General features: G+C 35.6%; 3 protein-coding genes and 1 pseudogene across 3 annotated transcripts; 1 reads left to right on the forward strand and 3 right to left on the reverse strand.

The window, feature by feature from the left end:
- Positions 1-943: 943 nt before the first annotated feature.
- LOC106375264 (serine/threonine-protein kinase BSK1) lies at positions 944-4,006 on the forward strand. Its single transcript, XM_013815133.3, has 9 exons — positions 944-1,382; positions 1,465-1,600; positions 1,800-1,933; positions 2,008-2,113; positions 2,226-2,311; positions 2,423-2,611; positions 2,711-2,875; positions 3,307-3,420; positions 3,495-4,006. The coding sequence occupies exons 1-9, from the start codon at positions 1,047-1,049 to the stop codon at positions 3,744-3,746; spliced, it is 1,518 nt and encodes a 505-aa protein (XP_013670587.1). The 5' UTR covers positions 944-1,046; the 3' UTR covers positions 3,747-4,006.
- An 841-nt stretch (positions 4,007-4,847) lies between these two features.
- LOC106375267 (microtubule-associated protein TORTIFOLIA1) lies at positions 4,848-5,715 on the reverse strand. The gene is made up of 2 exons (XM_013815135.3): positions 5,495-5,715; positions 4,848-5,358 (listed from the first exon to the last, which is right to left on the reverse strand). Exons 1-2 carry the CDS (start codon positions 5,594-5,596, stop codon positions 5,014-5,016), a joined length of 447 nt encoding a protein of 148 aa, XP_013670589.1. The 5' UTR covers positions 5,597-5,715; the 3' UTR covers positions 4,848-5,013.
- A 92-nt stretch (positions 5,716-5,807) lies between these two features.
- On the reverse strand, positions 5,808-7,187 carry LOC106375265 (cyclase-like protein 2). Its single transcript, XM_013815134.3, has 6 exons — positions 6,741-7,187; positions 6,622-6,666; positions 6,472-6,544; positions 6,304-6,401; positions 6,142-6,212; positions 5,808-6,047 (listed from the first exon to the last, which is right to left on the reverse strand). Exons 1-6 carry the CDS (start codon positions 7,171-7,173, stop codon positions 5,922-5,924), a joined length of 846 nt encoding a protein of 281 aa, XP_013670588.3. The 5' UTR covers positions 7,174-7,187; the 3' UTR covers positions 5,808-5,921.
- On the reverse strand, positions 6,975-9,088 carry LOC106374187 (annotated as a pseudogene).
- Positions 9,089-15,824: the final 6,736 nt, after the last annotated feature.

The raw sequence follows: 15,824 nt of genomic DNA on the forward strand, positions 1-15,824 counted from the left end.
TCAGTTTCGGTAATCTAGAGTATGCAGTTTAGATGTTAACAAATGAATACGATTTTGAACATTTAACCATAATAGGTTATGTGGTTTCCATGGTATAGTACACATTCAGAGTTCCAAATGACAACGAAAATGTCTTTTCAGTTTTGACATTTTTTGTTTATGAGTAAAACTTCTTAAAAAGATTTTGTAGGACTTATGCATAAAAGTAGTAATTTCGTTCGGACCAGAGTAATTAATACTCAAATGGAAATTAAACTGACATTACTCTAATTAGGAGGTACGTCAACAATCCAGAAATATAAACAGATATGCAAAAAAAAAAGAAACATGTGAATCAGAATTAAATATCACACGGTTTCACAAGTCAACTTTCTCCAAACTCCACATTTTTCTTCACACCTATCTTTACACTATACAAGTACGAATCTTTTGAAATAACTAGATACTTAGAACTAGGCGCAAAAAAAAAAAAAAAATCGACTGTGCTGGAAAAAAGAAAAAAAAATGGAGAAAGAAAAAGTAGAAATGGTCGATGATAAGTCACTCCAATCACAAACACTTTGAGCTGGCAAATAATGTGATTTTCCCAAAATCTCTTTTGGTACCACAAAGTGTATATCATTGAACATCCGAATCATTTTTATTATTGTATTATAGTAGTATATAATATACACACAAAAAGAAGTTGGCTTCTTCTGTTTCTTTGGCTTTTCAATATTCAAATCCATTGGTTAAAGATAAAACAGTTTATAAACCCCCAAAAAAACACTGCAAACTTCAAAATTATAACCATAATTTGGGTTAATTTCAACTTAATTTTGAAGTGGCATGTTATCATTGACAAGAAGGAGACACCGTATTAGAAACTTACCTCAGGAGTCAAACAAGACAAACAAAAGAGAAAAATAAAAAATATAAATATTCCAATTTTTTAATTTTCCACCACTATATTCTTCTCTTTCTCTCTCTATTACAAGAAGCGAAAGAGAAACACTTTCCGACTCGCTTTGTTTCTGTCGTGAGAAAAAAAGGATTTAGAAATTTCAATGGGTTGTTGCCAATCCTTGTGTTCGGATGAACACCAGCCGCTCGGGAAAGATGGAGCTCAACCGCCGCAAGCGACTCAAAACCACCGCGGCGGCGCCACGACGGCTGACAACGGCGGAGCTGGTGGTGTAGCTGGAGGAGGAATCCCGTCTTTCTCAGAGTTCTCTTTCTCCGACCTCAAAGCAGCTACAAACAACTTCAGCTCCGACAACATCGTGTCTGAAAGCGGCGAGAAAGCCCCAAATCTCGTCTACAAAGGCCGGCTTCAGAACCGCCGTTGGATCGCCGTCAAGAAGTTCACCAAGATGGCTTGGCCTGATCCTAAACAATTCGCGGTAATATAAAAAACATTCTTGATTAATCTGTTTATGTTCATGTCTTTGTTTTTGAAATCTGTGTTCTTGAATTTTGTCACAGGAAGAAGCATGGGGTGTTGGAAAATTCAGACATAACCGGTTAGCGAATCTGATTGGTTACTGTTGTGACGGAGACGAGAGGCTTCTCGTTGCTGAGTTCATGCCTAACGATACACTCGCTAAGCATTTGTTCCATTGTAATACTCTCTCTCTCTCTCTATCTGTTTCCCATTAGAGTGATGAATCTGTTAAAGTGAATCTTTAAGGTTGTATTATGGTTTTTATGTTATAATCCTAAAAGTGGAAACTTTTCTTATCGCGTTGTGTGTTATAGTACTAAAAGTGGAAACTTTCCTTAATCACGTTGTGTTTTTTGTTTTGTTTTGTTATTCACAGGGGAGAATCAGACGATTGAGTGGGCTATGAGGTTGCGAGTAGGATATTACATAGCCGAAGCTTTGGATTATTGTAGCACAGAGGGTCGTCCTTTGTACCATGATTTAAATGCTTACAGGGTTCTCTTTGATGAGGTATTGCTCTCTTCTGAACATTTTATTCCATGCTTAGGTGATTTTTATAACAATTTTTTGAAATAATGTTGTAGGATGGTGATCCTCGTCTCTCGTGTTTCGGCTTGATGAAGAACAGTCGTGATGGTAAAAGTTATAGCACCAACCTAGCATATACACCACCTGAATATCTAAGAAATGGTAAATCAATTTGTTATCAATCAGTATTATATGCAAATGTTTAGTTTAATACCTTTTGTCTTTGATTATGTATCTATATAGCAGTCTAACTAAGCGTGGTTTGTGTTTGTAGGAAGAGTGACACCTGAAAGTGTTACTTACAGCTTTGGAACTGTGCTTCTTGATTTGCTTAGTGGCAAACACATCCCTCCAAGCCATGTAAGTTCCTTCTCTATCATCTGTTTTGGTCATGATAGATAATGTCCATGTCATATACAAGTAGATAATAAGTTTCTGTTATAATAATTTAGTGGTACCTCCTTCTTCTAGGCTCTGGATATGATACGCGGCAAGAATATTATTCTGTTGATGGATTCACACCTCGAAGGAAAGTTCTCAACAGAAGAAGCTACCGTAGTTGTAGAACTCGCCTCTCAATGCTTGCAGTATGAGCCTCGAGAGAGACCTAATACCAAAGATCTTGTGGCAACGCTTGCACCATTGCAAACTAAATCAGATGTAAGTGTGAATCGAGTTCTTGAATCTCACCGAGTTCTTGAATCTCACCGAGTTGTTATTATATTCATCTTCTAAAGTGTTAAAAAATATGATTTGCAGGTTCCTTCTTATGTAATGCTTGGAATAAAGAAGCACGAGGAGGCACCTTCGACGCCACAGAGGCCACTTTCGCCGTTAGGTGAGGCTTGCTCGAGAATGGATCTCACAGCTATTCATCAGATCTTGGTCATGACACACTACAGAGACGATGAAGGGACAAACGAGGTCAGTACATAATAGTTGGCATTCGGGTTCGGGTAGTTTGGTTCGATCAAAATCTCACTGAATTGAACCGAAAAAAGTTTGTTATTCGGGTAGTTTGATTTTAAGAAATTAACGAAAGTTTTTGGTTTCGGTTATATTTCTGTTAAAATTTAAATTCGGATAATTTCGGTTTGTCGGTTAGTTCAGCTTGTTCGGTTCGAAATTTGGTTTAACAATTTTTTTTTTAAAGAACTAACCGATTACCAAACCAAACCAAAAGTAATCTATAAACCTGCCGAACTGAACCGAACTGACCAAAATTTTTTGGTTATGCAGGTTCGGTTCGGTTATAAACCGCATGCCTATAATAGTTTTGGTTTCAGTTACTACAACGCATTAAAAAGTGGTTAAATTCTTAAAGTAACTCACTGATGATTTTCTATGGACTTCAGTTATCTTTCCAAGAATGGACCCAACAGATGAAAGACATGCTTGACGCACGCAAACGTGGTGATCAAGCTTTCCGCGAGAAAGATTTCAAAACCGCCATAGACTGTTACTCACAGGTATTATTAACATTGTTAGTTTTGTATCTTTTTAGAACTTTTTTTGGCTTACATACATTTGCTTTTTTGAGCAGTTTATCGACGTAGGAACAATGGTGTCACCAACTGTATTCGGTCGGAGAAGTCTATGCTACTTACTATGCGATCAACCAGACGCAGCGCTGCGCGACGCAATGCAAGCGCAATGCGTGTATCCTGACTGGCCAACGGCTTTCTACATGCAGTCCGTGGCGTTAGCGAAGCTGAACATGAACACCGACGCAGCAGATATGTTGAACGAAGCTTCTCAGCTCGAAGAGAAGAGACAACGAGGAAGCGGCAAATGAGGAAGCGGCAAATGATCTTTTGGATTCTTGATACACAATGTGTTTTACATCATCTTGTGAGCTTCAAAAGATTCTTTTTAAAGAAGAAACAAATGGTTCAAAACCTGTCGATGTGATTGTTCATTGGGGGTGTAATGTAGTAACCATAGAGGGAGACAAAAAGAAAATCAATGTTTGTAATGCAATACATGTAACTATATGCATGGTCTCTGTTTTTAAGCTTTGTTTTTTTTTTCATATATAAGAATATTTTTCCACCATACAAGCAGGGCCTCTGTCACACTTTCCATACCATGGTGTATCTTGCCACCAAGAAAAAATCTTATCAATCTCATTATGCTATCTTATTGACAAGATCACTTAAAAAGCCTTTAAGAAAAGAGTAAATCATCATTAAGACATGTCAAAACACGGTTAATTGTGGAATGTCTTCTTAATTAAAGCTTTAAGGGATCGAGAGAGTGTAGCTTACCTTGGCAGTTTGGTAACTGACAAAAATGGATTCACAGAACTCGGCAGAGACATTGCTGGTCCTCCTTGTCGACATTATTGTCATCATCCCATCACTAGTGCCGCAAGACGAAACACCTGGTTTCTTCTCGGTCCAAGATAGGTAGATTGGACTAGCCATCCTTCACATATGGACCTATCTCGTAAGAAGCTTACCTGGATCTTCATTAGTGAATCATGTTCTTGCTTCTGTGTAATAACTCGAATCTGTTTCTTTCTCACAGACGGTCTTCACACGGATCAACCGTTTCCAGAATGTCGCATGGAGAGAGAGGCTTCAGAGGATCAGAGGAGGCATTATCTATCGGTTTGCCTCCAAGTACTCATCACTTCTTCTCGGCTTGGGACTTGAGACAGCTCTCACGACCATCTGTTTTCTTTTCTTGGTTGCCGGGCCAATCTCCTCTGTCCGGTTGTCATCTTGGGTTTTGTAGCGAAAGTAGCAGTGGAGTACGTATACTTGAACTTCTGATTTTAAAAGCTTTGTTTTGTTTTGTTATATAGACCCTGATGGTAAATAACGATTGTGATTGGTCACACGATCAATCAACATCAAAGGAATAGAATATAAGAATGTATTAACAGGAAAAAGAGGAGAGTAACATCTTATTAATTTCTGATGGTAATATATAATACTAGAAAAATGGTCTCCACCAGCAAAATATAAAAAATCAGCAGCAAAATATAAAAAAATCAGATGATTTAGTTTATAAATTTGTTTAGACACCTACGGCATGCTTTAAGTGAACAAAGTCAATTATAAGCTCTCGTTTATTTGGATATATCGACAACCTCGCCGGCAACTTCGTACTTTGCCGTGTCTTTGGAAAATGGAATCTAATTGGATGCGGTTTGAAGATCCCATGGCACTGTTGAGATCATCGACTTCTGATTCTTCCTCCTCATCATTGTTTTCACGTCTACAAGGCAACACTACTTCCATGGTTTGGAAAGATTCAGACCTTTCCTCCACGTTCTTCTCTGTTCCAAGCTGAACATCAGATGAAATCTTTGACAACACCTCTTCAATCCTTTCAATCCTTTGATAAAACCTTTCCCATAAAACCAGCGCCTCTGTCATACTTTCTCTAACTTGGTTTATCTGTCCAAGAAAAAAAATCTTAATCAATCATTAAGCTGGTCTTGACAAGGATCATCACAAATACACGTCAAAACACTGTAATTATGGAATGTCTTCTTAATTAAAAGTTTTTAAGGGATTGAGAAAGTGTAGCTACATTGGCAGTAGTGGAATCTATTTGGTCCTTGATCAAACTTCTTAATTGTGATGCCAATGCACTCAAGAAGGCCTTCACACTTTGCAATGCTCCTTCCATCATCTTTGATTTGATTTTGGTGTCTAGGGTTTTTGAATCCTCTCGGGTGTGTTATTTGAGGTTATAATGCTCCCTATTTATATGAATACGATTAGGGAAATTAAAAAAATCTTTTGATGTTATCCGGTTTCTTGTTTTCTTTTTTTATAATTTTTCGGTCTTGGTATTGATATGGAAATTTTAAGTAATGAAATTTCCTAATTGGATTGCAACCTCGCCAAGTTTCCTTATTTATTTTACTTTTTTTTTTTGTCAAGCATAAGATCTTGAAGTAAAGATACGAAAGGTTAACTTGCATACAGACAACTCCAAGTTTTGGAGGAAGAAATCAACTGATGAGGATGCAGCGAATTGGAGACCCTTCTGCTCCAACAAGTCTTAGAGGTAAGCAATGAACAGAGTAGACTCCTGCCTTCACATCATCCAGCTTCAATCCCTCCACCAGTATAGTCTCCTGTCAAAGTTTTATATATATAACCCTCATTATCAATATCTTTATTGTTATTCAGGATTCATCTACTTAAACTTAGGATAACGCTTTTACTTACTCGGCCTTTTAGGAATACTAGGTGGGACGGAATCAGATCATCATATGCAGCTACTGATAGATAATCAACCCCTACATTTTGACAATGGATACACCAAAATTCATCTTAGAAAGAAACCACCATAAGAATGATGTCAAAAACGTAGATAATTTTGATTATTACCAACAAGTTTGATGTCAGTGTTGTCTACCAACCATTGTGCGCCGTCCTTCATGAATCCGACATAGCTTGTATCAAACTCCTTCTTGAACATCAGACGCCTGTAATATTTTTTTTGGAAGATAAAGTTGACCAATTTAACATTTAATGAGGATCTCTAACTGATGTTACCTGTCAGTATTCAATGTTCTGAAAAGCACACGACGGACTCCTCTTGGTATGTTAAGAGACTTCATCACTTCGGCTACACAATCATAAGGTAGTCTTAAAATCACTATTTTTTTAAAAAATAGTAATATATATAAAGACAAGTTCAGTTACCAGTTATGTTCTTGTTCCTTGGAACATCAACCAACAACGCAGGACCTACAAACGAAACATCAAACTCGAGCGATCAAATCACAAAGGTAAGACCTCTGGAATGAACCAGAGTCAATTACCGTTTAAGACTTGGAGATCAAGCGAGTCTACATCGAACCCAGCGTCGTAATACTCATCGTACACGTGTCCAGGCGAATCGACGTGGGTCCCAGTGTGAGTCGGGATCTTCATCTCGGAGTTGTTAGCGAGCGACCCGTTCTTCATGCTCGCGGCTAGCCATAGAAACCGTCCGATTCCTTCTTTTGACTCCCACGCCGGCATCTCCGGCGTGTAGCGGTGGCTGATGTCGAAGATTTTGCCTTCGCCGTAGACCTCACGGCGGATGGGTTTGAGTTCATCGGAGAAACCTCCGTCGATCGGAGCGGTTCCGGGAATGGTGGGGTAAGCATCGGAGATGGCGGCGTGGATGAGAAGAGAAGGGAGGGAGAGGAGTGTGAGGAGGAGAAGTGGAGGAACTGCCATTGTTAGTTTGCTCTCCCCCATTTCGATCATCACGAAGAAGAAGATACCAAACTTTCACCATTTTGGGCCTTTTCTTTTTTTGTTAATGGGCCTGAAATCAATTATAGGCCCATATTATCAAGACATTGTTTTTTTCTTCTAAATAAACCACGCCTTAACTATGATTTGAATTTGCAGAAAAGCCTCTGTTTAAAACTATCTCCATGTTGTTTTTCATTACGTCATTTATCTCAAGAATATCCAAGGCTTAAGAGGATTTTTTTTGCATCTAGGTGTCATGTTACATGACATGAATCATAGAAGCACCTTGAAATATATGAATTATTCTGAAAATGTATTACTATGATAAAAGTGAAGAAACAGTAAAAAATAATACAACCAAAAACATTCACTTGAAGATATGAACAAGGGAGTGAATAGACTATAGATTCAGTTATTAAGCATTTTTGGATGATAAACATAATACGGGTAGGATACATAAAGACACTCTAGAAGTCTAAAGAGCAATCTCAGTAGGAATGCTTGTGTTAGGACAGAACACAACTTGTTGTTTGTGGATGTTGCACTTTCTTCTCAACCTCCCACTTTGATTTTGATATGACTCCATCAATCACAGGCTCATATGCCTGAGTAAAATAAAAAACAAATTATCATTTTCCTAATCAAAAAGTCTTGTCTCAAGAGAAAAGCAAAGCAGAATTTTGGTGGGCACACCCACCTCAAGTTTTTGGACAAGCTCTTTGGCATTAGGAGCAGAGACAAAGATGTGACGCTGAGATGGCTTGATAAAGCCATCATCAACGGCTTTATTAATGAAAGTGAGGAGGTCATTGTAATAACCATCCACATTTAACAATCCCACCTGCAGTGTTTTTGCCCCCCAAAATGGAAACACAAAAAATCAAGACTTCATAATATTTTATTTTGATTAGTGATTCAGAGAGAAATAAGTAGTAGAAAGTGAAGTGTCTTCTTTTTTACTTACAGGCTTGTCGTGGATTCCAAGTTGTGCCCATGTTATTACTTCCAATAACTCCTCCAATGTTCCATACCCACCTAATATTAATTTTATAAGAATAGAGGAATTAGAAGTCAATTACAAATGAGTCTTGTTTTTGAGTGGATAACATTATACTTAGTTATTTTGTACCTGGTAGTGCAATGAAACAATCGGAGTGGCTTGCCATTTCGGCTTTCCGTTGATGCATATCAGCCACAGCTCTTACCTCACCAAATGTTTCTCCGGTGATCTATTAACAAAATAACATTTCAGAGACATTCTCATGACCACTAAGTATTCATTCAAGCAAAAAAAAAAAGTAGTCTAAGCCCACCTCTTTGTCCATAAGAGTTCTTGGTATGATCCTAACCCACAAAAGAAAAGCAAGATGGAAGCAAATCACACAACAATGTTAGATCATTAAGTGGTGAGTTTGCACAAAGCTGAAGTGAAGAAATAATTGATTTAAGTAACATACCCTAGCACATGACCTCCAGCTTCATGAACAGCTTGTGAGACCAGACCCATGAGACCAATGCTTCCTCCTCCATACACAAGATTCAGTTTCCTCTCAATCTGTTCCACAGAACAGAGAAGAAAAAATCAAGGCCCATTACAAGGTTTCAAGACTCTCATTTAGGCAACAAACACAACAGAACCAGCTCTTGAGCTAGATCAATGGCAGCATCTCTGTAACAGTCTTTGTTTCCGCTGCTGCTTCCACAGAAAACACAAACCCTCTTGAATCTCGACTTCACTGTTTCTATTCTCTTATCCATAGCAGTTTGCATTGTTTTTTTTTGTTTTTTATTTCTCTTGTGGATTTTTTATTTGAAGAAAATAATTTCTTCTCAGAAGAACGTGGAGTTCAAGCTAACTCACTGTTGTTTCACTTGGTGATGCAACTTAGACAGTGAGACAGGAAATTATATAGACACAGTTTTAAAAAAAATAGACACAACAAAGCAATAAAGACAATACTGTACCATATATCCCATCCAGTTACATTCAAGCAACATAAAAAAGAAAGCAACCACTTTTTTTTTTTTTGCGCTAAAAAAAGAGTGGTTGCTTTTATAGTTTTGAAAGATAAGTTAATATTCTAGTGGTGTTCCAAAAAAAAAAACTAAGTTAATATTCAAAATAAAATTACATTATTTAGCAAACAACATTAACACTCTTGGAAGGAAACATAAACAAATGTGACAAACCAATTACGACTCTTTAATTCTTTTTTTTTTTGTCAAACGACTCTTTAATTCTAATCATCAAAATAGAGGAATGATTTTTCATAAATCATTTTCGAATTTGGGGGTGATGATCAGTTAGAGCACCCCCATCAATGAATGAATTGACCAGGGGGGTTCCCAAAAAAAAAAAATTAAAATAAAAAATAGTGATGAACTTGCTTCTTTCTAGTTCTCCCTAGTGAATATGCGCGAGTTTATCACCAATCGCGGACCGCCATAAAGGGATGTTCACACAGATTCTCAAAAAAAAAATATTAAAATAAAGTATAGTGATGAACCTGCCTTTCTTCAGTTTTCCCCAGTGAACCTGCGTCCCGCGAGTTCATCACTATTTCGTGAACCCCACGACACGTGATAGCCTGCGATTGGTTCGATTTTTTTATTTTTTTTTTAAACAAACAAAAAAAATTAATAATAAAAAATTATAAACTTGAACCCAACTAACGGGATGCTCTTACGGCTGGTAACCGTTTGTTCTCCACTTTTCAACATTCAATGTTTCGTCCTTGGCTCAACGTGTCGAATTCGGGTTGATCTACACTAAGAGCATCAGCATTGATGGTTTATGGGGGGAGTTCACACAGAAATCAAGGAAAATAAAATAAAATAATTCAATCCCATGAACCCCTCTCTTCTAAAGCTCTCTGGGCTGAACCCCTCTCTCCTAAAGTTTATCACTGTAGCACGGGTCCCACGTGCCGTGGCGGTCCGCGATTGGTCTAGTTTTTTTTTTTTTTTTTTTTAAAAATCAAAAGAAAAAGAAAAAAAATTTAATAATAAAAATTTTAAAAATGAACCCCAATAGAGGGTCCATTGATGTGGGTGCTCTAATGTGGCTAAATTTCATGGGTCCAGCGTCATGACCCATAATACTCTTGTAGTATATGTGTCAACAAGTAGGGTACTTCTGACACAACATTCCATTATTGCTTTGTTGGGTTTACTACACATTACTTGCAGCTTTTGTAAGATTGTAACTTAACCGACACGAAGTTCGCTTTTCTGAGACCTAAACAGCACACAGTTATTCTCTTGCTAAGGTCAACGCCTAATTTTGATTCGGTTAATGTCCCTTTAACCACCTTTTTCCATACTTGCATGTCACCATTATCAATAGCATCTACCGAACATTGATTGACCCTTTATCCAGTACTATGAAGATTAATTAAACCGTTAATTTAAGTACTAGAAGGTTTCTTTGTGATTAGATTCAAAGACAAATCCTCTATATGTACATGATTATTCACTTTTTCTATGATCAAAGTGTAATATTGATGTCCTTGATTCCCTAGAAAACTATTTTCGATCAAGACGCTGGCTACTGTTTTCAAGAAAACCGAAACTAAAGGCTTGATCAGTCTTCCTTATAACAAAAACCTCCAAGCTTCATCACCACCATCGTCTCCAGTACTACGTACCCACTGCTCCTAAAACTTAATTTATATGCTCACCAATTTTCTCGTTCCTCCCCATAGCTGGGCTTCTACAAATTGGTGGATTCAAATCAGAAACAATATAGAAACATAGAGGTAGACAGTCGATTGGCTCTGAGTTTATGTGAAGAATAACGGACTAGTCTCGCCTCTTTTTACTAATGGGCCAAGAGGTCTGTTGTATTCTCAATGTGGCAAATTACCAAAAACAGACCGTTTACGTACTACACGTATGGGAACTATATGTAGACGTACTACTAAACCTAAGATTTTTAAAGATGGAGACATAAATATATATATATATACAAGATTTTTACTTGTTACACTTCTCCATAGCTCGGCTCTGAAGTTAAGGAGAAAAATCTATTGGCTTTGAGTTTTCAATTTTGGTTTCGTGTTGTAACTGAAAGCGAGTATATATATCAACCAGTTTTCTATATAACAACACAATATACACTTGCCACTGTGGAAACAAAAATGTAAATGAGCTTGGTTTGGGCTTGTAATAAGTATCGTTCAAGGCGTATCTTTGAATTCTTCGGAAGCTCTTTCACACAAAAAAAATTATTCGGAAGCTGCAGTATGTATTTTGGCACAAGGGACTATATAAACATTTGTTATGTAGTTAGTGTGATAAGATAGCGTCTAATCTGTCGAAAATCAATTAAATACATAAGGTGTGTTGTTGCTTTAAGACATTTTATGAGAACACTTAATTAAAAAGTAAAAGCTCTTTGCAAAATAAATAAAAATCATTTAATGGTCTAATGATTGAGATACAGGTACAGCCTCTAATAATTTATAGTCATATTAATACAAATGGGTCCAACGCGCATGCATGATTTAAAAACTAAAGGTTAAAAAGAAGTAAATAGCCTTTGTCACTCCTGCGGAAGTTTGCATGGCTAGCTAGGATGCAGTTTCCCCTAATTCAGTATCATCGCTAATACCGAATAAGTTGAGATGACATTTGAAAAGAAAAATATATAAGTGCGCATCTATCAGTGTAGCACTTATCAATCAGCCAAATCTATGGCTGCAACTGGATTGTAAATATTTGGAATGGAATGATGTGGAATGGCCTATTCCATTAATTCCATAAAAAAATTTACCATTTGACATGAATGGAATGGAATACTCATTCCATCAATTCCAAAAATAAATAGAGAAAATACAAAGAGAATCATTCCATAACAAATTTGATCATGAAAGAATGGAATGAATTACATTCCATTTTCTGCTGTATTCCATTCCTACCATTCCATTTATTTTAAATTCCACAAAATTCCATATATGATATCTCTATATTATTAATTAACCTTCGAATTCGCATGTCCTATAAATTTGCATTCTGATTCGTCCCTGACAAATAACAATTTAATTTCTCATCAACGACACCATGGATATAAAGGAGGCCAACTTGCGTGTGAAAGTGACTGGTTATTCTCTTCTTTTGCTTTATTTCGTTTTTTAAGTCTCTCTATGTTGAATTTACAGATGAAAGAGACGGCAAAAAAAAAAAAAAATCGGTTGTAAGATCCTTTCATGTATTGATGTTTACAGTTTAGCAAAAAGAAAGAGACAACAATATATCAGTTACAAAAAAAAAAGAAAAAAAAAAGAGACAACAGTATAGTAGTAGTACGTATGATTATTTCGCTTTCGTTTTTCTCATATATATCATTCTCGTAGAAAAAATAGGGAATCAATTAGCATATACTCAACTAATTAAGGACCACTTTACTTATTGCTGCTTTGAAATTCTGGCTCCACATAGTAAAGTGCCGACAACCACTAGTTGCATTGCATGGTCGTTACACTAATATCTCTTTTTTTTAAAAAAAAAAAGCTTTCTTTTAAGAAGAAAATGCCGAGTCAAAAGTATCTCCAACTAGGACAGCGACCGACACCTAAAACCTTGTTTTTGGCTTGAGCTAGCCACCGATGAGAACCAGATGAAACCATTCATTTGTATCATGTTCAAATCTACAAGAGAGAACCTAAGGTTATGACAGTAATTGGTATCTGAAAATGAGATAACTATTTACATCATATGTTTCTCCTACACACAAGACACAATATTCATTTCAATCGACTGGTATGATAAAGCGGTGAAACTTTGTTTACAAAAAGAAAAATTAGGTTAATATAATTAGTATGTAATGTGTTAGCTAAATCCATTAAGTCAAAGTCGTTACTAAGCTTGACTTTAATACCTTGGCCTTTCGTTTGAGCTCCGAGTCCGAAGAATAAGGTGGCGTCTTTGTAAGTGTTTTTACATTTTCCCCTTCCCCATATTCACCGTTAATGACCAAGTTTGGAAGAGCCTCGACTTAGACCAAAATATCCAAAATCTAAAATGAAGAGATAAATACATAGTCTGAATTTATGAAATTCAAGGTTGACTAATCATTCTTTACGAACAAATATACTCCCTCCGTTTTTTAATATAAGTCGTTTTAGAATTGTGCACATAGATTAAGAAATCATTAATTTTTTATATTTTATAAACAAAAACATCATTAATTATTTATCTAACCACAAATCAACCAATAATAAAATAGAAGGTATATTATCATTGGTCATATAACATTAAGTGTTAATAAATTTTACATAGAAAACCGAAAACGTCAAATAATTTGAAACATAAAATTTTTTCTAAAACGATTTATATAAAAAAAACGGAGGGAGTATTGTTTTGAGATATACGATTTACTAATTCACATGCGTACGATGGAGGCACACTATGAAATTACTGGGTCGTCGAACCACATAGGACTATTTTGTCTCACACTATAGATGCGGAAAACAAATCTATATATGAACCTTGACATTTACACCAAAAGAGAAAATACATCCGAGAAAGTTATTTCCAGCTTTCTCCCAACATTAAACGTAAACAAAAATATAAACAAAATCAAACATGAGATAATCTAGACAATTAACTTAAACGAGAAAATAAAGCACTAAATTATGTCATAAGGATTCATCATAAGGATTGCAAATTGAAGAGTTTACTATGGGAAACGAGAAAACCCACACACAAAAAGCACAGGCATAAAGTTGGGTACTTTCCTAGTCGTCTTTGCCAAGACTTGTCAATATTCTGATATGTGATCACGAGGAAACAACGTAAGAGTTCAAAGTCAAATTGTTTACATAGATTATTGATGTACGATCATTTGTAATGTAAACTGAAATAAACACCTTACTATAATAGCTATAATAATATATTTATTTCCAATTTAATTGGCATCATTTTTTATCCAGGCATGCAAAAATTTATTTAATTCCATCGTAAACTTTTATTCAAAATTTGTAGTTGACTGGTTTGAGTTTGTTCCATTGCTTGGATATTGACCAGGTGAGGTGACTGATTTCCGTCTCTTCGTTTAGTTCGATTGTGAATGGAGGAGCGGGACAAGTGCAGTTCTCTGCAGTTCTCCCGCACTGCATTTACCATTCATTCTTTTCTGTTTGTAAAAGCAGTTCAAGCGGGAGATCTGCATGCAGTTCAATATTTTTTGTCTTTTTGTGGAAAAAGCAGGAGATCTGCATGCAGATCTCACCCGCCAACATTTGGTAGTGTTGATCTGCTTTTTTTTTTAGTCAATAAATAACTTTGTTACAACACATAACTTTAAAAATATATTTATCTAATTTTATGAATATAATATTTTTATTTTATTTACAACTTTAACAATACAAAATTATTATTTTCTACCTATTATTTTTTGTCATATAATTTTTAATTTTTTAAATAAGAAAATAAAAGAAGTATAAGCATCTTATAAAACATTTACAGGTATTTCGGGCGATACTATAACATCTAAGATATTTGTTTAGATATCTAGGTGTCATTTTTATTGTTTTAATATATGATATATAGTTTTTAAATGATTTTGTCATTCATAAGTTATAATAAATTATTTTATCGGTTTGATCTGGTTCTCTCCTGCATGATCCGCTTGATCTGCACTTGTCCTGCTTGATCTGCACTTATCCTGCTTGATCTGCATGATCTGCTTGATCTGTCCCGCTTGAACTGCTTTTACCATTCGAAGGTTAAGAAGGCAACGCAGTAACCAATGGGGTTGGGCTAGAGGCACTTGAAGACAACACCCAGCCGCTTTCCAAAAAAAAAAGAAAAATGCAACAGTACAGTAATTATATTGTAATTGTAGTGTTTATCGTAGGGCTATACAAAATATATGCAATATCTACTGTGTCGTTTTATTTGATTTTAGTTAATTTATAATTTTTGGATAACCAGCTTTCTCCATAAAGTAGATATTAAAATTTCATGTCTGTAAAAACGAGTTACATATATACAGTAAAACTATTTATTATTTTATAATTGATTGATAAAATTATTTGAAAACATTTAATAAACATAAGTTTTATATAAACACACATACATTAAAATTTTAACATTTCCATAGTATCTGGAATGGAACTAGAGAATATTGCAAAATAATTTGGTTGATATTGCTCACATTAATCTATTTTTCTTACAATTAGTTTTTAGTTATAAATCAGACTATATATCCCGATTTTAATGGATGTTGAGATACCAAATAGTAATAGGTTAGCTTCAAAACAGATAAGGATTAAACCGATCACACATACAGAAAAAGAAACAAGATACACCGTACACACGCTTCCTACCAACCCTATCTTGTCTTCACTTAAATGGCGACCAACTACACTTGAAGCTACCTTTAAAACTTAGCCTTCATATAATTATAGTGTTCTAAAAGTAGTGACTAGACTCTTTATATCTTTACAGTTTACACTATTTTCTATTAATTTTGTATTATACAATAGTCTTGTCTAAAGCATATCGAACTTTTGCCATCTCCGACTATTTGGTCCATTGTCTATTAAATATATAACCTTGTAGCCAAAGAAACAAATCAGCAATGAAGGAAGTTCGGCTCGATATTGACGCCTGCTTTGACTCAAAGGTCCAATAAATACAATCTAAGGCAAACCAGT

Source organism: Brassica napus, chromosome C1 (assembly GCF_020379485.1).
Source record: "Brassica napus cultivar Da-Ae chromosome C1, Da-Ae, whole genome shotgun sequence".
Lineage (NCBI taxonomy): Eukaryota > Viridiplantae > Streptophyta > Magnoliopsida > Brassicales > Brassicaceae > Brassica > Brassica napus.